The sequence below is a fragment of the Notolabrus celidotus genome, chromosome 18 (assembly GCF_009762535.1).
Source record: "Notolabrus celidotus isolate fNotCel1 chromosome 18, fNotCel1.pri, whole genome shotgun sequence".
Classification (NCBI taxonomy): domain Eukaryota; kingdom Metazoa; phylum Chordata; class Actinopteri; order Labriformes; family Labridae; genus Notolabrus; species Notolabrus celidotus.
The window spans coordinates 26566714-26594364 of record NC_048289.1 but is presented as its reverse complement, the minus strand read 5'-3'; the positions used below and the strand labels follow the sequence as shown (position 1 = coordinate 26594364).

General features: G+C 40.7%; 2 protein-coding genes across 2 annotated transcripts in view; one reads left to right on the top strand and one right to left on the bottom strand.

The window, feature by feature from the left end:
• Nucleotides 1-27651, bottom strand: part of tmem101 (transmembrane protein 101) — a 43150-nt gene that overhangs the window by 12040 nt on the left and 3459 nt on the right. The gene's annotated exons all lie outside the window — the stretch shown is intronic.
• On the top strand, nt 89-6879 carry si:ch1073-13h15.3 (inactive all-trans-retinol 13,14-reductase). The gene is made up of 11 exons (XM_034708291.1): nt 89-245; nt 1814-1996; nt 2123-2364; nt 2447-2642; nt 3533-3730; nt 3817-3936; nt 4014-4152; nt 4584-4693; nt 4817-4983; nt 5153-5312; nt 5660-6879. The coding sequence occupies exons 1-11, from the start codon at nt 89-91 to the stop codon at nt 5824-5826; spliced, it is 1839 nt and encodes a 612-aa protein (XP_034564182.1). The 3' UTR covers nt 5827-6879.

Here is a 27651-nt window from a genome sequence, read left to right as displayed (position 1 = left end):
CTTAATAAAAGGAGCCCTGAGAGGAGAGCGGTGCACACACCGCAGCTGGATACACTGCTGCTGTGAACCGAATCGCTTCATCACAACAATGTGGCTTGTGATTGTCTTAGCCTGGTTGGCGTTATGGGCCGGTGGGACGTACTGGTACCTGTTTGGGAAAAAAAGCCCTTTCTCTCTGGAGTCGGTGAGACCTCCAGGCCCTCGGGAGTTTGATCAGAAGAAGCGCGACAAAGTCATCAAACAAGGTAAGATGAATGCAAAGGAAGTAGCTCAAAATATCATCTCTATAAACTGGCTCAGTGATGATGAAAATAAAAAAGTTTTCCCCTTAATGGGCTTTTTGATAGGACAAAAAATATGATTTAACACTCAGTATTTTTTGTTTTTAGCTATTAAATTAAGGTACAACTTTAACGAGCTATACCTACAATCTGAAATCCATTTGATTAAATTCTGTTACAGCCAATTAAATTAAATCCAACTCTTTTCATTTGACCATCGATATAACAAATGTTATTCATGTACTTGTAAGTGTTTTCTTTCTTGCACAAAAAGCACAAATTTATTTAAATTAAGAAATGAAAAGGTGATTTTTTTTCCTTCACATAACTGTAAAAGGGCTACAAGTGTTAGGATGGAATATATTTGATAATAAACCTTATAAATGCACAGTTTAACGTGTGTTAGGTATTGTGCACCAACAGGCAACCTTGTCATAATTTAAGAAGCACTACTTACCTATCTTATAAAGGTTTCTGCCATAAACAAGATCCAATCATAAAATTTCATCTTTTTGATTGGTTGCCTCCCCACTTACATCAACCATGAACACTTAACTAACAAAATCAATGTTTTTCTCCTCCTCCTCTGGCCAAAAAGCAAGCTTTACATGCATGTGTACCCAAAGTTCTAACCTTTGTCAGATTTAAATGTGGATATTGATTTGTTCATATGATGGGGTGTTCCTTGGTGGCGCTTGGCCCTCCAACCTATCATGTGTATGAATGTATATGGATAGATTAGTATGTGCTAGAGTTGATAATAAAGTGTTTCCTTTCTTGTTTTATTGTATTCTTTTTTAGATACTTGTATTTAATGTTTTAAAAGTGCTGGCAGACAGCTTAAAAAGACCGTAATGGTATGGACATGTAACCATTGTACAGATGTTGGATGTAAACTCAATTTTTTTTAATTAAAACATTTAAATATGGATAAAGTATAAAAAGATGTCAATAGGTTTCAAGATATCACACACATTGTTTTTTGCAGTTTTCTAAGATTTTAAGAATCTTGAGTTGCCCTAAATGTCTTTCTTCAACACTAAACTGTCTCTTGAAATCAATTCCTAAGAGTCTTAGCCTGGTAAGTAATAACTTACACTGAGAAAATGTGGTGGAAAAAGTTTGAATATAGATTCAAAAGTAAAAGATACATCAAATGTAATTGCAGCTCTTCTATCAGCTGAGGTGTGCTCTTATCTGAATGACCTGTCTTCTGTGTCATTACTGAACATTTGGATTGGACCTACATTAGAGGAGGCAGTAATTATACTTCATGTGGGTGTCTTATCTTAATTAGGTTATGTCCAGGGGATTATAAAAAAATGTCTGTTATCATGTTTATTGCCAGCAGCAGATCACAGATACAGGAAGTGGTTCATCAGGTCTGAGTTTATGACAGGAGAGGTGTGCAGTACCACTCTGACATTTATGCAACCTGTTTTTATGTCTCACTTTCAGCACCTACTCGCGTTAAAGTTTATAATACAGGGTGATTGACTGAGTTAATTTGAGCTCTGTGTTCATCTCTCCAGGTTTCAGCCTTGACAAAGTGCCCCAGAACCTGGATGTCATCGTCATAGGGAGCGGTATCGGCGGGCTGACGGCTGGAGCCACGCTGGCCAAAGCAGGAAAGAAAGTCCTGGTGCTGGAGCAACATGACCAGGCAGGAGGCTGCTGCCACACCTACGTCGAGAAAGGCTTCGAGTTCGATGTCGGTAAGAAGGCTTAAAATTATGACTGGCATCTGAAAGACTGATAATGTCCATGGTGGTACTTCAAGAAGGAATCAATATCGACTTGAAATGATCGAACCCTGTGTTTTTGCTTCTGGTCTTCTCCAGGACTTCACTACATTGGTCAACTCCATGAGAACAGTCTGTTGCGTATCGCCTTCGACCAGATCTCTGAAGGCCAGCTGGAGTTTCAGGAGCTGAAGCCACACTTTGACACCATCCAGCTGGGCCTGGGCGATGAGAAACGGGAGTACACGATCTTCTCCGGGAAAACTGAGATGGAGGCCCACTTACTGAAGCAGTTCCCTGATGACACAGAGGCCATCAAGACTTTCTTCAAAATCATGAAGGTACCATGTGCTAGTAAGATTAAAAATACTATCACCAAAGTATGAATTTCGACTGCTTCAATCGTCTCCTGCGTTCTAACAGATCTCAGCGAAGAAGACTCACTACCTGGCGACTCTGAAGCTGATCCCAAAGTGGGTTTCTTTATTCCTGCTGAAGTCTGGCCTTGCAGACCTCATGTCTCCAGTGTTTCGCATCAGTGGCACAGGTGCAACAGAGTATGTGAACACCCTGACCAGCAACAAGGATCTGCACGTCATCTTTTCTTATCTGTTCTATGGTGAGGCCTGCAACCAGCTTTTAATGCTAGAGGACTGCAAATTAAACACGTATGAGCTCTGAACGTTTTGTTGGAAATCATCAACTTCAAACAAGCTGAAACATCTGAGTTAGGATCCTTTTCAGTGACCTTCTTCTGGGCCTAACCTCTCTCAATCTTTGCCTCAAGTCTTGCCAATACAGTTGGCTGAATTAAGGTTGTGTGATCAACTTGGCAAGCGACTAAAAACCCACTGTTTGGGGATTTAAAACATCTTTCCCTTGCATTATTATATACATAATAATATAATTTATTTTAAACACCAGCCAGTAACTGATTCAGATTTGATATGCAGTCTTTTAGCATAGAAAAAACTGTTATCATTTGAGAGGGGGAAATGAAGATTGCTTAATCTTTAATCGGCTTTGTGAGTGCAGGTACTGGCCGATGCAGTTTTTCTAAAAATGTCATCAATCTCTACTCAGGAGTTCTTTTTTGTTGTGGTGGTATCAAAGCAGGTAATGATACTGTTTGACTTTGACTGGTGTCATATGGAAGTGCAAAATTCTGGTATCGCGACAACTCTACAAGGCAGTCAAAGAACAGAACCAAGAAAAAGAAGATTTAATTAACGCCACAAGAAGTTGATTAGACCATAACGTTTCGACTGGCTTGTCTTCAACAGGCAGAACCCAAACCCTAACCCTATCATCTGATGAAGTCAAATAGGTTGAAATTTTGTGGTTTAATCAACATTTTGTGGCATTGAGTAAGTGTACAAATTTACAGATTTATTTTAAGTCATATAATATAGAAGTGGGTCAGATCATTTATGCTTTGTTCCAATCCCAGGACAAGACATGATTATGATTGATGGCTAACCAATTGTCCTCGGTTGTGTGTCTCCCAAGGTGTCCCTCCAAAGGACTCTAGCATTTTGATCAACGCCCTCCTGATCCATCACTACAAACGTGGGGCCTACTACCCTAAAGGTGGAGCCAGTGAGATCCCCTTCCACATCATCCGCACCATTCAGAAATATGGAGGAAACTGCCTGGTCAGGGCTCCAGTCACCCAGATCATGGTTAACGAGAAGGGAGCAGCTTATGGTAGGAAATTAATCCAGCAAATGATTCAGTGTTACAAAGCAAGATGTTCTCCAGGTAACTGATTACAGCCTTCCTTTCTGTGATAGGCGTGAAAGTAAAGAAAGGTCAAGAGGAGGTCGAGGTTCATGCACCTGTGGTTGTGTCGAACTGTGGGATCTTCACTACCTTCCAGAAACTTCTTCCCCCTGAGATTCAAGTCAGGCCAGGTAAGAGGAAAACATCTTCACTTTAATGAATGAAGTGTTTCAAATTCTTGGTGGTTATAAAGCTGTCTGTGTTTTAGATGTACAAGAGAGGGTGAACATGATGAAACATGGCAGAGGGTCATTCTTGGTCTTCTCCGGGTTTGATGGAACTGAGGAAGAGTTGGGTCTTGAGTCCACCAACTTCTGGCTGTTCAAAGACAATGACATGGACAAGTCGTAAGTATGCAGAGCTCTGATCACACACTGAATGTGGAGAGAGCATGAGTTACCAAAAGGGGGCAATATTGGATTAGAAGTAAACATTCACTGACCTTAACTTCTAAGTCACAGCCTGCTTACAGAAACATTAGCACAGTTTGCAGAACTCCTGTTAAAGAACATTCAATAAAGTCTTCTTCTACTTTAGCTCATTTTAATATTTAGCTATTATTAGGACAGAATCATAAAGAAACACTCCTCACCGTGTTGCAGTTTCCTTCTCGTCCTCTAGATGGAGTTCAAGCTCAGCCATACATCAGCTGCAGGATTTAAATACCATTCTTCTGAATAATGCGGCTTCACAGCAGATAAAAGCAGCCATGTCTACGCTGAGTGAAGGACAACGATCTGATCACAATCTCATTTTACTCTTTTGTTTGTTTCTTAAGGATGGAGGACTTCTTTGAATTGAGTAAAGAGGATGCACCGGATAATATTCCCATGATGTTCATCACAATGCCCTCTGCTAAAGACCCTGAAGCCAAAATAAGACACCCTGGTACAAACACTCACCACTCTCTAATAAAAGCTGCAAAAGTAGAAAAGATATCGATATAAGGAGACATATTTAGAAGACGATCTGCTCCTTAGATCTAGTTATGATGTCTTTTCATGTTCACAGGGAAGTCTTGCATGACAATCCTGACCATGGTGAAGTATGAATGGTTTGAGGAATGGAAGGACACTACAGTGCGTAAAAGAGGCGATGACTACAACAACTACAAAAGGAGATTTGCTGACAATCTCTTCGCCTGGGCCTGCACCCAGTTCCCAAAAATCAAAGACAAGGTGTGACAATGTGTTCTGTTTGTCTGTGCATAAGCTAAAAAATATCATAAAATGTTAGATTTTGTGTCATTTCAATGCAATAAAACTGTGAAAAGCATGTGAAGGATGTTTCTATTCCTTGTCTTTGATTAGAATAATTACAATGATTGTTCCCTGGCTTGTGTTTCAGTTGGTTTTCCAGGACGTGGCAACCCCACTGAGCAACATGCACTACCTCGGAGCCCAACGTGGAGCCATGTACTCTGCTGAGCACAACCTCGACCGTTTCCAAGCTGAGGCTGTGGCCAGGAACCGGAGCGACACCCCCGTCAAGAACCTCTTTATGTCAGGTACGAAACATAGTGACTCGTGAAGGCTTTTACTGTGAAAAGCTCAGAGAACAGAGTCAGAAGTTTATGTTGTTACTTCACTGTGAGTAGACAGGTAGAAATGTCTCAACAGGCCCAAAAATTCATTCACTTGAAGCAGGAAGGTTTGCATTGCTTTGAAATGTAAGATTTTTTGCAGAGTAATCTAAGCAAACTTTTGTTGAAATGGTCAACGGTTGCAGTTTAAACACTTAGAAAAGAAGGAAATAAACCACAACCTAGGGGGAGACAGACAATAATCTAAATCCAGACTGCAGCTGGTCTCGTCCCATCCAGCAGCTTTTATGTGAGTGTCTTTTTTTTTCCAGGCCAGGACGTGTTCAGCTGTGGGATAGCAGGCGCTCTGCATGGAGGACTCCTCTGTGCCGCTACAGTGCTAGATCAAATCATCTACATTGACTTGCTCATGCTCAAGAAGAAGCTGAAGAGGAGGAAAGCCAAAGAGTTGGCCCTGCTGGCTAAGAAGAAGCTGTAAAACAAGGACTCGCTACTTCCCCTGCAGGACTGTAGTGGTACTACATATGATGATGCAAAGGGACCCTTGATTGTTGTGGGAGGTTTAAAGGGACAAAGCAACACTAAGTCCTGGATTTATTGTGTTTTCTCGTATTGTTAAAGTCCACTATGAGTGTACACTTAACAAGGAATGGATTTAACTTACTTTGTGCCAAAAGGAAAAGAAAAAACAACAAACACTTTGAACACAATGTCCTGTTTTCATATTGAAAACTTCAATTTCTACAATTTATTTACCTTTTATTGTCTGAGCTGTCGATTTAATCCTCAATCAGTTAGTTTAAATAACTTCACTTTAAGAAAGTAAACCAAAAAACCATCCAGGTTGTTTCATCCCTGGTGGATCATTCAACTTGGTGATCAATGCTAACAATCCTACAGTGACCAGTACATAGCAAACTAGCATAATAAAGTTAACACAGCATGTTCAATAATGAAAAAAAGTCTCTTCTTGCTGTTTTTTTTAACAATTTACCTTAAAAGATCTACAAGTTCTCACTAGATTTGCTTTAAGGTGGTTACCTCTTGCTGTCTTGCACTGTGACATAATGTGAAAATACAATACACTGAAGAGTTAGCATAGCAATACACACTGGAGCCAATAATCTATCAGGGACAGTAAATGGATTTGGTTACAATTCACAATTTCAAACTCAAATAAGGGGCTAAAAATGACGGTATATGAAAATTTCAGATGATGAAGATCTCTTAATTATCTTGCTGAGTCGATTTGCATTGTTGCTTATTTTCTTTTTATACTGGTTTCCTTGGAGGATAATCACAGACTCCTAAAATGCTTACACTACATAATATCATGGCTTAATAACATTTTTCTTTACAACCAACTGGACACTAAATCAAAGGGAAAATCAAATATTTATGATTAAGTTGGGTATTTTTTTTTGTTATTGGCTTGCTGTTTTTTAGGTGATTCTGAGCATCTCAAAATAAAATATTTCCTTTTGTTTGAATTATTTTTAACCGATATATTAAAGATCGTACTGTATTTGGATCACCCAACATGTTTTGTGTTTTTAGTGCAATTTCTGCTGTAAATGTCAAATAAAAGATATTAAAAATGTAAACTCCTGTTTGTCCATTTTTTTTAAATTTACCTTTTTTTCTTAATTAGATAGGACAGCTGAAAAGGTGCATAAAGTTGGGGGGAGGACAAGCAGCAGAGGCGTTAAGCCCAGGAGTCTAACCTGTGACTGCTGTGATGAGGACTGAGTCTCTGTATATGGGGCCAAGCTTTAACCACTAAGCCAAACCAGCACCTCTTAAATCATAATATTAAGACTGAGCTAAAACAGACATGACTCTATCTGATCACTGGAAAAGTAAGGGCAACATAATGTTGTTATATTTGTTTATCAATCAGTACATGTGTAATCTAAAAATATATTACAATATATATGGTAAAATATTATCAATAATCACTTATCCATCAGGGAAAATCATCTAAAACAATTAAGGGTATATTTTTCTAATTATTTACATCTCACTTTCTGGTGTTTAAACGTGTTAAGACCCCTCTGGGTTTTAGTTCCCACCTATGTTGTTCTGACCTGACTCACAACCCCGCTAATGTTTGGCTAACTGCTTGAATCAAACGTACCGGGGGAAACCTCAGACTTCCTGCACTAAGTGAACATTTCCTCAGTAAACGTTGGGCAGATTGGCTGACAAACTGAGGTCTGCAGGAGACGACAGAGGGGATCCGATGCGATGAATGCCCCCTCTGTCCAGGCAGCCGGTGGGATGCCAGTGCCTCTCTCGCTCAGTTTACCTCCATCCCTCTGCTGTAGAGACCGAGGACAGATCTGACTGCTGCTACATGGACCAGTCTCTACAGCAGCCATTTACATGTGAATACAAAAAAAGGCACGTTTAAAGAAGAGGGAGCAAAATAGCGAAGAAAGAAGTTAATTATATTGAATCTGCCTGGCTGGAAGTTCAGTTGACTGTAACGTATAATTACCGTGGCTTGATAAAGGCCAGTACCTCCCCAGGAATAAACATAGCATCTATGGCTCTTTACTTTCCAACTCTTACTTTCCTACGCTGTGCTCTTACTATGACAAAGCTATAAAACTAACCCACTAAAACCTAATTCAACCACCCTGTTCTGGACATACTATACGTGTGTCTTTAGGGAGGGTTGATTAGTCCACCAGTTTGGCCCAGGTTTAAAAATCTCAACAACTTGTGAAGTTTTGTTGATAGTCATGGTCCCCAGAGGATGACTCTGGCTGACTAATGTCATAATACTTCATACGTTTTAGCAAGCACCATCAAATTGATAGAGTGATATGGAAAAAAGATAAAAGGGTATAAGGGATTTATGGAAAGTAGCAATGTTCCAAAGCTACTTATTTACAAGTAATTTGAAAGCAATTTAAATTCTGACCAACCCACAAAAGGTCAAAGGTAAGAAAACACTCAAAATTGAGGCTAGAAATGGGATTACACAGTTCGTGTAAATGTCAAATTGGTTTACCGAATGTGGCTTACAATAGCAGAGATAGCACCACCAGCCTTCAGTCCAACTTCCGTGTTGTGTTCTCTTGAGCTCTCGCACTCCTGCGTGTAGTTTCTTTGGGAAGCATGAGCGCTGCAAACTCCGGAGGTGATCCATTTCCATTTTAGTCAATGCTCATGTTTCCACAGGGAGTGCCGCGATGAGTCTCAACCAAGCATTAACCTCCGGCCACGAGGATTGAAGCCAAGAGATTGAAGAGTTAAAAACTGCAGTTCATTGAGGATCCACTTGAGGCTGGCTCCGGAAGTACCGGAAACCACATACACACACAAATTCAAAAAAGCCGATCTTTACAGCAGAAATAAACATGTTTAAAGCCTGGTACAAAAAACGAGTGTAGTCTGATAGCTAATTTCTTGATCGGTACACGCTGTGTGGGGGTTGGATTTTTTCATAACGCGGTCATTTCCAAGGTATTAAGATTACGAGTTTTCCATTACGATAGGCACAGCTGACTTGATTGACAGGCGGGAACACTGTAGCTGTTGGTGGGGGTGCTCAAAGCCCGCCTCTTTACCTCACGCTAGCTCAACAGAAGTTTGGTTGAGTTCAGCATTTCCAATATGGCTCCCGCCAACGATTGGCTTCCAAACAGCGCTTCAGAAACAGATGGGTGACGTCACGGATACTACGTCAGTTATTTATACAGTCTATGGTCTAAACACAGGATTACACAGTCTGTGGGTAAACCATGTTAAATTGGTTTACCAAGTGTGGCTAACAATAGCAGAGCTAGCACCACCAGCCTTCGGTCCTCCATGCAGGTTGTGGTCTCTTGAGCTCTCGCAGTGTTATGCCAAACTCCTACGGGGAACGTGAGCGCCACGTTCCTGTGAACGCCGCAAACTACGGAGGTGATCCCTTCCCGTCATGTTGCTCCTCAGTTCCGTCCCAGAAGCATCCCTCGCACCCCGGCGTAAAAGATACGCATCTGGTCTATTTTTGATGGACCCCATGCCCCGCATGCGTCAACTGATCAAAGATCAACCTGGACAGGAAGTCAGGCATGAGAATGGCATGTAACATCTGCTACATTTCAGAATAGAACACCATGTATGGACTCACAGAGATAGATAAGTAGTAATTATTTATGTATTGTTAAAAACCACATGACAGACACATTTCTGTGATCCATGTCGTCCACAACATCGGACGAAGCAAACCGTGGCACTGATAGAACGCAGTACACAAGCTTTCTGTGTAAATGAGGAGTTATGGGATTCTGAGGCTGTTTGTTTGGTTGCACCTGGACTACATTTCTGCAGTTGTGTATGTTTCCATGTCTTTTTCAAACTGTCATGAGAAGTTGCTGCCTTTGTTATATTTATGAAGAAGGGATCATTTTTTCAAGTACAGCCATAAAAATGTGTCTGTGTAGCCAGGTGTCAACATTTGTTCACCAAATATGTTAACATAGAAGAGACATAAGTTAGTCAATGAATATTCAGATCTCTTCTTCAGCTACCTTCAGTCAGTCAGATAAAGTGGGCAGAACTCAGGAGGAATTTAAGGTTTTCTTGACCAGCACAAGCACCACCTCAACCCCCTTCCTCCATTCTCCTCTTTCAGACGGCTCCCACATGTTTAGACACGCTCTGACATCAGCAGAGGCCCAAAGGGTCCAATCTTAAAAACAGCAGTCCACACTTTCCACTGTCTCAGTCACTCTGTCCAACACCCACCACACAGAAGATGGACGTTTCTGAATTATTTTACTACTTCTAAAGCTGAAGTTTAGCACTCATACAAAGAAACTAAATCCAGATCTTTAAAAACACAAAGCCAGGAGTGAACTTGCAAACACTGTAGAGCAGCAGGGTTGGCTCAGAGAGAATTCATGTTGCTATGCTCTCGTCTCTGTGCTGCAGCCAGCTTTCCTTCTTTTCCAGATGTTGGAGCTCCTCCCCGCTGGCCTGCCGGAGCCTCCCACCGCTTGAACCCAGCCAGCAACCACAGCTGCTACCAATCTGAAGACTCACTAAAGAAAGTTTCAGACAACCCAGATGAGAGGAAGACCCAGTCTGAAGATAGAACCCTGGATCAGACTGGGCTTTAAGGCAAGGGCAGGTGATAAAAAACAACAACAGCCATTTTTAGAGTCTCATTCTTAGTTTGAATAGACTTCCTTTAAAATCACACTGATGGGGTTCTAAGGCCTAATCTGCAAATGAAACTTTAACACAAAAGAAAAAAGTGATATCTCAACTTTCAGTTTCAGTGTATGAAACTACAGTAAGTCAGACAAGAGCTTTTTTCCTGCTCGGCAAAGATCAGAAACATCTTCTCTGGTGTCGTCTGAGAGCTGCTACTTGAGGCCAACTTTCTGTTGAACCAAACGGAAAATCCAAGGAAAATGGCATCTTCCCCAGATCTTTTCTCTGCCTGAAGAATCTCTCTACAATCTGAAACACTGCTTTTCTACATGTCTGCACACTTGAAGCTCAGACTAGCATGAAAATAGTCTTAAGGTCTGAATTATCAGCTCCAAACTCCAGTGTCTGATTTCATTGTCGGCTAAATGCTCGGTAGAAAGAGAACCAGTCTGAAAGCTCATACAAAATGTCGAAAGAAATGTCAAATATTCAAATTCCAGCTTTTCAATTGTAATGATTGAATGATTCAGCAAGCAAGACACTCCATAAACTAAAATCTGCAAAATCTAAGATTGGGTCTAACCACATTTGTATTTAAAAGCCTTTAAAGTTGTTTTGAGCAAGCAAAGAGTTGTTTGTTGACCCTTATATTTGTGGTTGCTTTTGGTTTTTTTAATAAGTTACATTTTTTAGGCTTTTACACCTCTATTTCTCAGAGGAGAGGACAGTGGATAGTGCAGGAAGCTTGGAGAGAGTTGGAGAAAAGACATTCATTTCAACGGGATGAATTTCAGGTCAGGTTCAGAATCAGAATCAGAATCAGAACTACTTTATTTATCCTGGAAAGGGAATTTCGGTACTCACTGTTAACTCTGTTTTGGTCTCCACACCTCAGGGAATTAAATCTCTTTCCTTTAACCAGCTTGGTTCTCCATAAAGTTGTGTTACTTTGGAAGTGTAGTGATTGGTGATAAGGAGGTTTTTGTTTACTGAAAATCTGATGTCTGCTGTGGCTTAAAGGGATAGTATGCTTTTTATGAAGTGAGGTTGTATGAGGTATATGTTATATTAAGTGTACTACCCACACACGGGACGCCACTTGGCTTGGCCCCTTTGTCGAGAAACCAGCTGAAGAACTGGAACAGAAGTCCAACCATAGCACGTAATTTAGCTAACTTTAAGAACTAACTGAGTCAAGTATTAAAGTCGTAAATAATAGACCTGATTAGCTCCTCAGAGCGCTGCAGGGCGGAAGATAACGCACTCGTCGGAGAAGGTAGAATTAGCTAGATATCATGGCAGGGTTGACCCCATCTGCAGGGATGGTTTTGGCCTATCTTCTGCACCGTCGGCTAGTCTCTATGCAAAGGGTCCAGGCTGACCATGATCACCCGTGGGAAATGCATCTACTATTGACAAGTACTTCATACAACTATCCCTTTGAACAAAACTAGTAAAGTCATGTCAGTTGAGTTGCGAGACAGACAGCTACACAAATAGTGTCAAGTCCATATAAAGCTCAGTAAGGCCAGAATAATCTGCAGATTCAGGTGACGATGCTCTGTAAGGTCATCATTATCAGCAACACCCACACAGTGTTTCCATACTGTCATTATATACAATGCTATGTTAGAATTTTTTATTCTAGCTGCTTTAAATTCAAGAAAAAATGCAGATGCAGCAAGAAAGATGGTGATTTTAGCATCGTCCACTGAGTTTCTCTTCTGATCTTATCCACAGAGGCTATGACCCGTCTGACCCATAAACACTAATATTCTCCTGTGGCTTTACATGTGTCATGCTGCCACCTTTAAGGACTCACTCGACTATATCACTTTTAACCATTCTGATTCTACCATCTGAAGCAGGAATGTATCCTGGCAGGCTTCCCTCCTCAGCTGTTTGTAATATTTCCTGCGAGGCCGCTCTGCACATTTGATTGTAAATTATGCTGCATGATCCTCATTGGATGAGAGAAAAAGGAGAGGAGGTAGGATTAATGAGGCCCAGAGAAAGGAGAGCTCAACCTTTCATAATGTATAAGCAAACGCTACTTCTGCAGGAAAGCTTCTCCTCCAATGATGAGTACTTCCGCTTCAAGGCGACAGCTGACCTTTGACATTCAGGCTGCCTTTAAAGATCACTACGACGACACTTTAACCTTGACTTATCTGTGGAAGATGTGCAACAGATTGACAGAGAGGGAGACGCTCTCATAGAGAAAACAAAAGTAATCACTGCCTGCTGAACCGCAAAGCCACACTTTATTATGTGATCATAGTTTACAAAGCTTCAGGGCTGTGCGGAGGATAATAATCTCTGGCTGTAATCCAGAACTGACAACGTTACATGGTTGTCAGTTAAAGAAGAAGAACTTGGGTATTTTATGCTTCAATTGTTTCACTGGAGAAGCAGAAATCAAAATAGCACAATAAGTAAATAATCATCCTGAGGTTTGATCAAAGAGTCAATCTCTCAAATCCTTCACCCCCATCTGCACCGTGTCCACAGCTCCTCCTTTTTTCCAGTGGATGCTTAAGACATGATCCACACTTCTCAAATTTCACCCCCCCTCCTTCCTCGTATCAAGCCCACCACCCTCCACGGAGGAATCCTCATCAGCCTAATGCATCCGCATTCGTCATCACCGCTCGCTCTGCTCTGTGTTTACACGGTGAGACAGCCTGTGCCGTTTTTGTTTGGTAGTTTGGATGTGTAATACTGGAGACAGTATGCACTAGAGGGGGCTCTTCTGAGGGTGCGATCCTCACCAACCCCCCTTGAAAAGATGACTCCTCAACACATGGTTTAGATACAGACAGAATACTGTAGGGTTATGTGGCAGTTTTTCCTTCATTCAGATCAAGGAAAAGAAAAAGTTGCCTGCTGTACTACTTTCAAAGCTACTTGAGAGAAGAGAACTTTAAGAGAACTAGGAATAAACTCAATGTTTTATGGCTTGGAAAAAGAAAAGGAGACTAAATGAACATGTAAATTAGAGTTTGAATGCTTAAAGAGGTAACAAAACTAGCTTAGGATTTGCTCGCTCACACTTTCCCCACACTATGCAAAGTGTCCACAGTTTGCTGAGACATGTTGAGGTCGTGATCTTCACACACACACTGTTTACTTTTCCACTAAGCACATACATGAGAAACATTCAGCCAGAAGGTGGCACACTCAGGTCCCTCATGGACTCTACAGCCCTTTGATGTAGTCCAGTACTTTGGCCACATCTCGCCTAGGACTACAAACTAATAATTTAAAAGGCCTGTCACTTCAGATTAAGTATTACCTGTCGTGTTAGGATTAAATCTGCCAGTGCTATTTCCCCCGAGGATAAGAAAAGACACATGCACAAGGTTTGCAATGTCATCTGTAGCTGACTGACGCTAAATCCTCAGTCGTGATCTCCTGTGAGATCTCAAGTGAGAGTCTGCTGGGTGGTTGTTTACTCTGGACTTTGCAGGATGATCCCAGAGGGGTCGTACCTACATGCTTTTACTTCCGTAACAAGGCACGTTTGCAGGATGAGCTTTGTTTGGTCACTTAATGTGTTAAAGGTGGAACATTTCAGGAACTTCTGTGCATTAATCTTTATAGGAGGTAATTCAACTCCCTTCAAGCTTTAAAAATATCTTCTTCACGTCATATTCAGTTCAAGTGAGAGAAAGAGAAGGACTGGAGGTTTTCTTCAGCAGAGCATATTCTCTGTCTCGTGATTCATCCCCTCTGAACTCAAATGTTTGGTCTGCCAGCAGGCTGTGTGTGATTAAACTCTCCCAGTGAAAATGCTCCTCCAGACAAAGACTTCACTGCCACCACAGTTAGCGACTCCACCTTTGGCCTCCTGACCAGACCGTTTTTCCAGCTATGACAGCTGCCCATCCTAGCCTTTACGGTGTCTTTGATGCCACTGACTACTTGTGCTCCGTGCACCTCTTTGTCTTTACTTTGTTTACTAGGAAGCCTTTCTCCTTCCTGTCGACACCCATCCTCAGTCACAGAATATTTAGTTTAAGTTTTATCTGTCAAGCACTTGAACCCCTTTCTTTGTAAAATCAACATTTAGTTTATTTTAAGAGAACAAAAAAGGAAAAGCAAGTTCTAGAAATCTTCATTTAGATTCATGAAAGCATCTTCGAATGTTGACGTACTCATGCTACAGTGATTACAGAGCTGGTGGACGTGTTTGAGGTGAATATACGTAGCTACAGGTGATATAAAAGGGGTTGCCTACTTGTCATGGCTTGTACTGCCCTGAAGGAGCAGGAGCAACAAACTGAGAGTTCAGGAATCACTTTCTCTCTCTCTCTCTCTCTCTCTCTCTCTCTCTCGCTCTCTCTCTCTCGCTCTCTCTCTCTCTCCCTCTCCCTCTCTCTCTCACACACACACACACAGTTACAATACACAGAACAAAGTGTGGCCTTATCTCTGCATAATGTAATATGTTACGTTTGACAGGAACTTCCTTTTATTACAAAAATTTGTGATACAGTGGTTTATTCATAACATTGGAAACAGCAGTTTGACCCACTGAATCAAAGTCAACTAATCTGAAAGTCACCAATGGACCAATGGTTAAGGTTTATCTTTTTAAGCACTGAGATCTTCAGGTTAAACAAAACCACAGAATAGTAAGTGTAGGTTACTCATGTGGTCTTCAGAGATGTTTCCTGTGTTTTAAAAAGTAATTGCATATCAACGTACAAGAATAAAACCACACTATGGACTTAAATTGGAAAAATGTATGAATGCTTAAGGGCCTGTGTCCACTAACGGCAACTTTTCGGCCAGTAGTGCCCACAGCCTCAATTTCAGAGTGCTTCTCACTAGTTTACAGTTGTTAGCTTACAAATGTTGCCCTGTTGCTCTTGTGCTTCCCTTTTACAGTGACCATTAAGTCTCTTTGAAAGCTCTGTATGCTTCTTATATGCAAATAACAATCGATAGGAACTGTGTGGTAGCATTAGCAGCAGGTCTAGACTCGGGATGTGTGCGTTAGATAACTAAATGATCAAAGGTCGTCACCCTTGCTTGTAGGAAACAGAATTACTCATCAGTTAATTATTAATATTTGTATTGTTGCAGGTCAGAATTGCCTAGCCTGCAACAAAAGCGCATACTTAGTTTCTCCTCTGTACGGACCTTCGCCATTGTTGTTGACAAAGATGACATCAGAGGACCCTCCCCTTCTTGATTTTGATTGGTTGGTAAGGAAAAGTAAGGTCATTTTTTCAAGAGAACTATTTTCAAGTGAGAGTGCTGCTCAAAATGTTTAATGGTACTGATTATGTTCAGAAGATAGATGCTAAAACACCATTAATGGACAGAGGCCTTTACTGTGTAAGCACGATTAATGTTGTTGCAACTTTCTATGGAGTAGATTCTAACCATTTTTTTGGTCAAAGCAGTATTATAAAAACTGTTCACTTCAAAAGCAGCAGTGTAAAAGATCCTACCCTGGCTTTTAGTACTCCTTGGTTCCCCCCTCCTCACTCTGGTTGGTACAACCTCCTGTGGGAAGTTCATAACACTTAATCGCCTGGATTTTTGGCAAAAGGCTTGCAGAAAAAACATCCTATTGTTTGGTGTAACTCAGTATTCCTATCATGGGCATCAGAAGCTAATGAGGAGACTAAGATGAGAACATATTGATAAAGCATTACGCCAGGCAAGGGTTACTCTTAAACTGATGTTTTAGTTGTTGGCAAAAACACTCAAGAGTCACAAAGTCCTTTATAAAAGTTGAACTGACTGTCTGCTTTTGATCTGTCACAGTGTTCTGGTTTGATTTGAGTGTTGGGAGCGTCACTCAGCCATCAGTGTTGTTGTGAATTGTGAGCATTTCTGTGTCCATATATTGAAGTAACAGTGTTAATCGAAAACGTATTTGTCCAGAAACCCTACATCTGTTTAGCAATATAGCATCTTTAACGTTTTCTCTTTACTCCTGGAGGCTGACTGTTTCAGGACTATTTTCATTTTCCCTTTTTTAAAGTTTTGTTTCCGAAGCTGAAGTCACAGAGCAAAGCAAAGCAAAGCTGAGTGTCATGCAGAACAGCGGTACAGCTTTAAGTGATTCCAGATGCGAGAAGAATTGAACACATGTGCTGGGAGCGAACAAAAAGATGTTCCCCTTTCCCTCAGCTCTCCAAGCTATTCTGTTTCTGTCATCCTACTTTTATTTTCCTGCCTTCATCGTGATGATTGTTTGCTGCGTTTTGGGTAAAAGGAATAAAAGAGCTGTCCTTTTTAGCTTTCATATCAGATTTCATGAAAACGGAGCAGAAAAGTATGGAAAATCTTGGACTAAAGCAATCCTGGTTAGGAGTGGGAGGAGAGTTTAAGGGCTATAATCATTTCTTGAATTTAACTGCTGTGAACTACACAATAAAAGCCTCTGCATGTGACTTCAGCACTGCATTTCACAATTACAAACCCTGCATCTTCTTCCTTTAAGCAAAATCAGTCTCATCACATTGACCTGCCAAAAGACACTGTTATCCCTTCATGGTCTATGTGTCTGCCTGTGAAAAAAACCTCCTATGGAAAGGGCAGGGAGAGGCTGGGTGAGACTGGGCTGGGTTTACGCGGGTGGGAGAAGGTGGAGTCTGACACACGGTCTGCACTCCCACCTCATGAACTCTTAAGGAAGGACGCCCCAGGGTGGCTACTCTCTCCCTCCCACTGATGTTTAAGGGGAAGTAGGAGGGTGGGGGTGTGAAGTCAAATAAAGAACTTCAGCAATGCGCCAAGACAGGTAGAGACAGGACAAAAATTAAAAGGGAGAGAGAGATAGGAGGAGAGGCAGGAAAATGTGATAATGGAGGGAGAAGATGTGGCAGATAAAAAGGAGAAGATGAAGCATTAAAAAATTAAATCTTGATGTCTCTTTTTGGTGATTAAGTTCTCAGAAACCTCAGAGCGGACATGTGCAGCAGCTTCCCAACAGGATAGAAGACGTTCCTATGTCTTCTTCAGATGTCAGGGAAAACAGACAGCATTGGTGTCTTGTAAACCAGCTGAGCTCCAGGAAAACTGTTCAGAGGAGGAATGCAGACTGTTGAGAGTCTTGTCATGTTTGGGGAGAAGCCGAGGGCTGAGAGGAGTCCAGTCCTGGTTCAAATCCCCCATAATCTGAGGGGTTAATATCTATGATCTCTGCAGCGAAATGACAGATCACACCCTTTTGGTCATCCTAGACATAAACAATACATTTATCAAGACATGTCATTTAGATTTCTACAGTCACAATCTGTAAATGTCCAGGTTTCATGAATGCATCCCTCAGAAAGGATTTTTAAAAAGAGGCCTAACAATAACCCAGGTGGCCGTGCAGCTTAAGTGCAGCGATTAGACTCAGAAAGGTCTGAGGGGGCAGGAAGCGGTGGATCCTGTTCTAAATGTGGGTGGCCAGTGATTACCAGGTTAAGTATAACCCTTAAACTTAATGAAAAGTCTCACCTCTCTGGCCGATGCTCACAGGTCGAGGTGATTCTAAAATTGGAAGGTGTGTTTACTGGATAACTTGATGAGGCCATAACCAAAACCAGGGGGTCTACCGTAGACCTCCTGCTCGCTTTATTTTGAAAGACAAACGGATATCAGATCCTGCACATCAGAAGTGTTGTAATGTGAAGATTATATTCCTGTTAAACCTTCAGATTCTTTCCTGAGTAAGAAAATGTGCCTAAACTAAAACCATGTGTTGTGATCTCAGACGTTCAGAGCTCTGCTGGGATGATTCAGTCCGTTCAGGCACTGCTCCATGAAGTTTGTCGAAAACAAAGATTGACACACAGAAAATCTTAGTTATTTTAACAATACTTTTTTTGTTTTTCATTCCCTCATTTAATACACCTACTCAGTAACCCCAGTAATGTTGCCTATCCTTAGGTTAGTCCTCCTATCAGAAAACAGTATATTTGTAGGATCAACATGTGGAATACTTCACCTTTAAGCTCAAAGTGGATCTCAACTGTGATAATTTTTACTAACTTTTACCTTAAAATGAAACAGAATTTGCAAAGAGGGCTGATCCAGTGCTTCTTGTTTTATTGTATTGACATCTGATTTTGTATTTCTCTGCCTGTGTTTTCACGTACATCTCTGGATGTTGTGGTCAGTAGCTATTGTTGAGTTTTCTATGGTCTCTTGATTACATGTTGTTGTATTTTGAAGCTCCTGTTATGTCTTTTCAGCTGATAGGGATGCCTCTTTATGAAAAGCAAATTAGATCAAAATCAACTATGTATATATTGTTATTTTCAATGCCTGTAACTGCTCCAGGTAGGTAGGTGCCAGGCCAAACAGCAGGAGAAGACAGAAGAAAACACAACTTACACATGCACAGGAAAAGATCGGCAAAGAGATAAGAAGTATCAATTTGTCCACAGGGGGCGCCACAATCAACACAAACAGAAAGTAGCTTTGAACGATCCATCTACACCAAGGGCTCCCAAAGTGGAGGATAGGACCCCCTGGGGGTTCGTGAAACACTAAAAATATTGACAAAAATGGAAGTTTGGTTGAAATAAAACTTTTTTTCATTAGTTTTCTGCCTTTCTTTGTTGCCAGATGACTCCTGAAGTTAGTTATCAGTTAATTAACAAAAGCACGGGAAACACAGCAATGTGCATGCAGGCTAATTTTCTGCAGACCAGCTAAATTAAGTATGAAGCAACATTTAATCACTTTGGAGGACAGTTGGGGTCACGGTCTGAAAAATTTGGGAACCCCTGATCTAGACGATCCAAATGCTATTCTATGAAGCCTTGGAAATACAGTACATGCCAGAGACTTGTCCTCACAAAAATAAACATTAGAATATATTAAAAAAAAATGTGGATTAACATCCTCATTGTAATAAAATCATTGATACTAAATTGTGTGTTTTATAAATTGTTTTCCATTGCTATTATGTAGGTTTCCCATTTGTAATGCTTTAATGTTTTATATTGATTTTAATGTTGTTTTATTATTTTATTAATTTTAACTATCTTTATTTTTTATTATTTATCTACTCAATTTTATTGATATTTTTAGCCTTTACTTTAATCTCCAACTCTTATCCTTACTCTATTTATATTCTTGTTGTTAATTTGTTGCTTTAACTTATTTTAATCGCATATCTTTTATTGTTGTTGATTTGCATTAGTTTCTACTTTAAAGTCCATTTTTGTTTTTTAATGTCTTGCCATTCATTTATTTCTGCTTCTTTCTTGTTTTCAATCACTGTAAAGCACTTTGGGTTGCATTTGATTTGTATGAAAGGTGCTATATAAATAAAGCTTGATTGATTGATTGATGTTGTGAGAATTATATATATTCATGTGAATTGTGCTCTACTATTTCCTCTATAAGGTTGTTCCTGTTTTATGTCTTTATGTGTCCGTTTAAATGATATAATTGCACATTCTGCAGATATACAGTGTATCTTGGTTTGTTCTGCAAGCATAACTTCTAACTGTATAAATAAATAGGAGCAGTGTAGGTTCATGGTGTCACATGGTATTTCAAGAGCAACCATCATCACCATACAGACTCAATTTTACCAGGACGAACTGCTCCTCCCTCTCCCTCTTTTTCCCCTCTGTGGTTGACTCTTTCATTTTTTTTTTGTCTCGACACTGTTTTCGTTCCTCCTCTTTGCACCTCGGCCAAGTGTACTCCCTTTGTTGATGTGGCAGGCCTGGGAAATGAAAAGCCTATACTTCATGTCAGGCAAAGTGGAGCTCCTCCTCTTTTTTTTAATCCTTTGCTTGCAAACGTGGACAGAAAGACAAAAAAAAAAAAGATCATTTGGGAAGCTCACACAGTGACACAGAATGAGGAGTCTACCAAATGGCTTGAGGCCAGAAAAAAAGCCATCCACGCATGTGGGCGCTCTGTTCATGGCTGAAGTACTTCACTTTTCTTTTTTCTACATAGCTTAACTTAATGAGATGCTGGCTGTCAGCCCCAAAGAGCAGTCCTTAAACCACAACTTCATCCTACATGTAAATTCTTCAACATAAAACGGAAAAGCAAAGTGTTATCAGTAACTGCTTTTTATCTACAGTATCATCCTAAGCCAGGAAACAGAGCAAAGCTGACACAGTCTTTATCTTCTCCAACATAAATCTGTCTAATAAAGAAAAGGAAGGTGTGTTTGAGAGCCAGTGAACAAGCTCTCTGTGAGTTTCCATGATGTTATGTGGAGAGAAAGAGAGAGAAAAGAGCATCCAGACATCTTGCATTTCATTCCAAAGCTCAGCTGAACACAAACCAGGGAGGGACATGACACTCATCTAAACATGGTCAACTGGCTGGAGCCAATCAGACTCTGAGCATCTATTATCTCCCGCCCACTCCAAACTCACTCTCTCCCAGTGCTTATTGAAGTTCAATATGTGACGTGGAGACCTCAGGCTGCTGTTTCTTCTTACCATCTCTGAACCGTTTGGCCCAGAGAGTCTGTTCTTGTCTTCTCTGAGCGTAGTCCGTGGTATTCTCTATGAAGACAGAGAGTCTGCATCCTGACTGAGGAGCTACATTACACGACAATGTCTGCAGATAACCATCGCAGCATCCTGACATCTGTGACAAAGAGTAAACACCATTTCTCACATGAATTTAAGCATCAAACCAAATCTCTCCAGGGCTTACTTTTCTTCATTTCAGTACTCATAAATAAGTTATTACGAGCTCCAAACTAGTCATTAAAGTCAAAGTTTTGATACCAAAAATCTGAACTTGGGCTGTGACGTGGACTCCTAACCCATATTGTGCAGATTCATGTGGGCCGGCCTGACTGGAGCTGTATCCAGTTACATCTCTGCAGCGTACATCTGGCCTTTAAGGTGTTGTCCAGCTGAATCACTGCACCCCTCCCCCAAAACGTGAGCAACTGCCAGCGTCAAATAAAATGTGTTTCTCCTGATCACCGACAGAAGGCGTTTCAACTTCACATGCTCATTTCTGTCAGGATACAGTCTGGAAACTTTTGATGTGCTGAGTTTAAGTCAGTGATTGTCGTATACTCCAAACAAGCTGCCACACAAGTACCTGGTAGTAAGGATGCAGTAACGTCAGCATCTCGTTAAGTTTAACTGTCTGCTCTTTGCACACATGAGGTTTACACATCCACCGTTAGACTTGTCCCCTCAAGTTTGAAGCTGTTTAAAACCTGCAGCTCCATCTTTGGTACCTTTGGCCCTCTACCTGCCGTATGCTACACATTAGCTAAGGGGAAGCAGGCTGTTTTATTGAGCCCTGTCAACGGGGAGCCTGATTGTAGCTGAGCTGATTCTGCTGGATTACTATAAAGACCAATATGACATTTAGCCCTTTTGCTCCAACAGTGACAACAAAAGGCATTTTTTGACCGCAGGAACTTTATCCCGGAACTAGGGACTTTACCCCTGAACTATGTGCGTTTCGACTGGAGGAACCAGGGTCTAAATTTAGTTCAAGGGTAGATAATCTCCCCCCTGAAAAGCCCCTGCTTGGGGGGTAGTACTTTTCAAAGGTCCTGGGACTTTTGGTTGAATGTAACGGTGTCTGTGGAGTTAACACAGTTGTTGAAACACAGAGGGAGTTCCTGGGAATGCATACTAAATTCGTTTTTTATTAAGATTTCAAAATATTATTTAATATAATTTTTTTTCTCCATACGTCACTGGCCTGATTTTCACAATCTTCAGGGGACTTCAGCCCACAGTCGAAACGCAGACAACAATGGGGGCACAGGAACCTCTTATTTCAGGGGAAAGTAGTTCTGGGGGCTAAAAGACCCCGGAACTCTTGGTCGAAATGCACCTAAATCATTTTAGCTACTTTTAGCTCATTGTTTTGGTTTTCCAGTTACTAAATACCTTCAATGCAGTCCAATTAAACTGTTACAAAAACCAAAGCTGGGACTAGCTCTGAATTTGGCTGGTGTAACTGGACAAGTATTCAGCTGTTTAAATAAACAAAAACCTAAAATAGATAGATATTTTAGTTGGTGGAGACCAAATCAGAGCTAAAAGAGAAGAAGAAGTAAAACTGGGCTTGTATTGACCAGATGAGAATGACCGACATGCTGAAATTGACCTGAATAATGCAGCTGGCATGCACGATTCTTAGTGCCTCTCATTGAATATTATGTGTTCTTTCAAAAATGTCTGCCTCTTGGCCTAGCGACTAAGCACGTGCCCTATATACAGAGGCTATATAGTCCTCATTGCAGCAGTCGCAGGTTCAAATCCCAGCCTCTACTATTTGATGCATGTCTTCCCCCACTCTCTACTTTCTACATTTCCTGTCTCTCTCCAGCTTTCCTATCCAATCAAGGCAACAAATGCCCAAAAGTATAAATAATTTTAAAAAAAAAATGTATGCATGTTTAGATTTTTCTGAAAATCTCAAGATTTTTGCAACAAAGAAGGAAGCACAAAGCATCATAAACACAGTATGAGAATGGTTGTGCAACAGCAATGACGAAAGCGTTCATGCTTTCCCCATTAGGCCCAATTTAGCTCATAATTGGGGCCCATACTGTACATTTAACAGGGCTCCAACAAGGTTTCTGGCACCAAATTAAACAACAGAGGCACCAGGAGCCGCTGTAAAACACCCCAGGGGTGCTGGAGTACCTAAAAATTAAGAGCAATTTATCTTTTCAGTTTGTAAATAGTGAGCACACCAAGGGATCTCTTTTAACATGGACTTGTGAGAGAGTGAGGGCCTCTGTGTGTGAATCTCAGCTTACACTTGTAATTATGTTTGTAAAACCCTCTTTTTCCTTCACACGGAAGAAGCTGTAGCTTGATGTAGCCCTGAAATAGCAAATATTTCCGATAAAATTGAAAAGATGTGATGTGATTAAAAGATGGGCTGAAATTTGAACATCAGTCTTCAGTGAGACAGACTTCCTCTGAAACACTTGTTTGAGTCTGAATATCGATCACATAGTTGGCCTTTGCAGTGACAATGTTCTCTCAGGTTGCGGCACCGGCATCCAAAACCATCTGGTTTTGTCACTCTTGGACACACTGAAAACTCAGTCATAAAACACATCTTACTAGGATGAGACTGGAAAAGGAATTAGACACAGGGAAGAGAAGAGAATCAAAACAGTGTTGTGTTTGGAAAAGGGCTGAGGATTCCCTTACCTGTGTGAGGACAGATTTAGCCTGAGATGGAACAAGTGGGTTCAGTTTTTCTTTGCATTTGCCATATCAACAGCTCTTTAATTAGCTTCCAGTCATTGTGGATCAGGATTAGAGCTATTATAAACGACAACAATGAGCTGTAAACTCCTGTTTTTAAAGACCTTTCTTTAAGGGCTATGTTGAGAATTTTGGAAGAGTTTATTTTGATGCTGTGAAGACTTATTTTCAAAATGTTGTTAATAAAAATAACAAGAATTTTATTTGTAGAGCACTTTTCAAAAACCAAGTTACAAAGTGCTTTACATGGGCAGTAAAATAAAACAGGCAGTTCATAAAATCACACAAGTCAAGCTAAAGAAACAAAACACATTTTAAGGGGCGCTGGTTGCCGAGCGTTCTAAACGCCCCACATTCAGATTCGGTTCGATTCCCGGGCGCTACCAATTGCTGCATGATTTTTCCCACTCTCTACTTCCCACATTTCCCATCTCTCTACAGATGTCCTATCAATAAAGGCAAAAAGCCTCAAAATATTACTTAAAAATATATATATTTTAAAAGACGTAAAATCCACCTAAAAGAACTCATAAGGAATACAATTATTTTAAAATACATTTGTTAAAACGGTTCAAACAAAATAAAATAAAGTTGACCAACTAACCACTAATGCACTAGCCAGACAAAAAATCCAGTTGGTAAATAGTAAGTCAGAAATGCTTTGTATCAGGGCTTCCACTACCAAAGTGAAGCAGAATAAAATTCTTCAAGTTAGCTAGTTTCAGTAGCACAGTCACTAACAACTTCACATTGCTTTTGATAAAGATCCTTAAGTAATTGATTTTAAACCACAAAAATTATAAAACACGTGATGTCACCCATTGGCTTCTGGAGAAACATTGTGAAGAACAAGACGGTAAGAGAAGCTGACTTAACCTAACTTTAGATCAATCATAGACAGAAGCAAAGAGGTGAAGCTGAGGCGAGATTTCAGCCTCAATGCATCCACCTATCTGTGAACTCAGCTGTGCCCTTAATTATGCAAATGTATATATAACTCTAAACCTTATCTTATTAGATATATTATAAAGATTAAAAATAAACTAGCTACATACTCCAAACTGTGATTTAACTAGGATGTATGCATGTTTAACTATATTGCAAAAATTAGCATTTTAACATGGGACCTAATGACGATTCCTTGGCTTTTGCAGCCAGCCTCAAGTGGACACTTGAAGAACTGCAGTTTTTTGCATTTCTGCATTGGCTTTGTTTTTCAACTCTGGAGGTTTACACTAACTGATTCTACACAAGCTCTGATACCCAGAAGCTGATCTCTCATATTATGACTTTAGCTGTTACTCCGGATCAAACTGGAGCGCTCTCAAATATCTGCATTTGAACACCTTCCAAGTTTTCTACATTTACTCTGTCATTCAAATCCTTGATTACACACCCGCCAGATCAAACCAAGGAGAAAGGCAGAGCAGCCAGTCCTTCCCTTTCCCTCCACTCCCTCTTTCATCCTCAGAATGTTTCTCCTTTCTCCGTCTGTCTACCTCTGTTTTACCCCCAGTCTGCTTCAGCCTACCCTCACCCTTCAGTCTCTCCTTCTCTTGACTCATCCAGGCAGCAGACCAGGAATAATAGGAGACAGGAAAGAAAAGTCCACAGCGGCAGAGTGCGTGGGTCCAAGAACCAAGCCCAGTGGCCTTCTTTTTTCTCCACTCTATAACCCTCTAATTTAGCTTTTATTTTGGGATGAGGGTTTATTGAGCTCAGTCCAGCGCAGAAAACCTGGGACTCAGTCACAGTGATATTCCCTCACTGCCCTCTCCACTCATATATGACCAACACATCACAAGATAAAGGGTTTTACTGCTGTTTATATTTGTTGTAGTGCTAGACGTCAATCTACAGCTAGGATAGGTTAACTTGAGTGCTTTTTTAATGCAGGATGAGAACATTCGGAAGCTTATTTACACTAAATGGATCATTAGACACAGATTCTGAAGGACCAGATATGAAGGTCTACATTCTCCATTTTACATGCCAGAAATATTGATAACCTAACTAGGGTGGCACCAATCCCATCCTAGTATTGGATATCAGTTGGATACTGACTCAAAAATCTAGATCTGTAGGAGAAGTACAACGTTAACAGCACTCAGTAGGTCTCGCATTTTGCTAGTTGGAGAGCTTATGGAGCATAGAGTGCGCTAACTACGGTGGCCCAGCGGTTTGGAGGTATTACAACGTTGGTTTGCCAACAACTCCAACGGCAACTAGCAATATATGCAAAGCTGATGTTTCAAGGGGTGGTGCTAGTATAGCAAAAAAAACAAAAAAAGAAGCCAAAACAAAGCAGTTAACGTTGTAAGATGTGTTGCAAAGATGCAAGTAACTTCCCAATGGTGGTTTGAAAATGTGAAAAATAACAGATGGTTCTTGGATTTATTATTCTGGATGAGAGCGTCTTCAAACACTTATCCATGGAGTTAAAAGATCTTTCAGGGATGAGCTTCACCACAGATATTTGTAGGTCTGATGTTGTCTCTCTTAATTCTAGCAGTACACTGAAGACGAGTAACATGTCATACAGTGTAGTGCTACAAGCTAAAAACTCCACATATCACACAACAGTGACTCCATTTCGACTGCCATCATCGGAGCCTAAAGAGTTGGATCAGTGCACCCCTAAACCTACAAGCCAAGTCAAGAAAGGAAATTTGGGCGGAAAAGTGTTACTGTTTTGTCTTTGTGTGACATTTCAACAAAATGCAGTTAAATTGAAAAATTGCAGAGAAATGCAGCCTTCGTTAGAATTCCAGTTACCAAACAGGGTGGTAAAATTGAAAGAACCTGAGTGCATATCACCTGCTTACAAAACTACCCAGGTGTCCAAACAATCGTAACTGCAAGAGCAGGTGCAAAGGGGGGGAAGCAAAAAATTATAGCTCTTGAGTTTAATGACAGCGCAGGGCTGTGGTGGGCCAGGCCTGGGCTCTTACTGTCACTGACGATGAATGATGGGTGGGAGCATTGAGCGAGCTGTCAGAATGAGATAATACTTGACTGGTCAAATGAGGTGCTGATTTGAACTGTTTCTGATAAAGACACATGTTTTCGGCACTCGGAGTAGATTGTGACATGAAAAGCCGCCAGAATTGCTCATGAAGGGGTCAACACTTGGGCCAATCATCACAGTCAAGCACTTAACTACACTTTGTTCTTCAGCCTTTAAATCTACACTAATTGCAAGCTAGTGTGGGCGTCCATCAGGGTGCACAAGTATGCTTCATATACTTACTTATATATATACTTATATACGGGGTGGCTGTAGCTCAGTAAGTAGAGTCTGTCATCTATCAATTGGAAGGTTGGCAGTTCAATCCCAGCTCCTCCACATGAGTGCAAAAGTGTGCATGGGCAAGGAATGATCCCTCATCACATTTGTGAAACTCTGACTTCACCAAAAGTTGACATTTCTGGTTTGAAGTCCAACAGAAGAGTCCTGAGAACTTTTGAAGGACTGCCATGAAATATTGATAAACTTTTAGAACTTACCTAGGACCCCAAGAGCAACAAGAACCTTTTCCAATTGCACCTCCACCTCCAATCTGAATGCTGAAGCAGCGTTAGTAAAGTTAGCCAGCCAGGTGGTTTAGTAAAATATAATAACAATTAAATGGATGACAGTCAGACCAGATCTATAATTGTTGTGTTTTGTTGGTGTTTACCAATATTATGAAGTTGGAAGCTTCTCTGTTGGTCCATAAGTCTGTCTAAAAAACTCTAAAAGGTTGTCATTAGTATTGATTTTAAAGATGCTTATCATCTTTCCCTCCTTGCATCCACTTGTCTTAATGTGGCAGAAAAGAATAGTGGAAGTATTCCCCCATAATAAATCAACACACCTGAACCTACCTCCAGTACTAAACATATGGAAAATGGTTAAAATACAAAACGCCTATCTAAGAATACTTGTTTATCTATTTAGCATGACACAATCC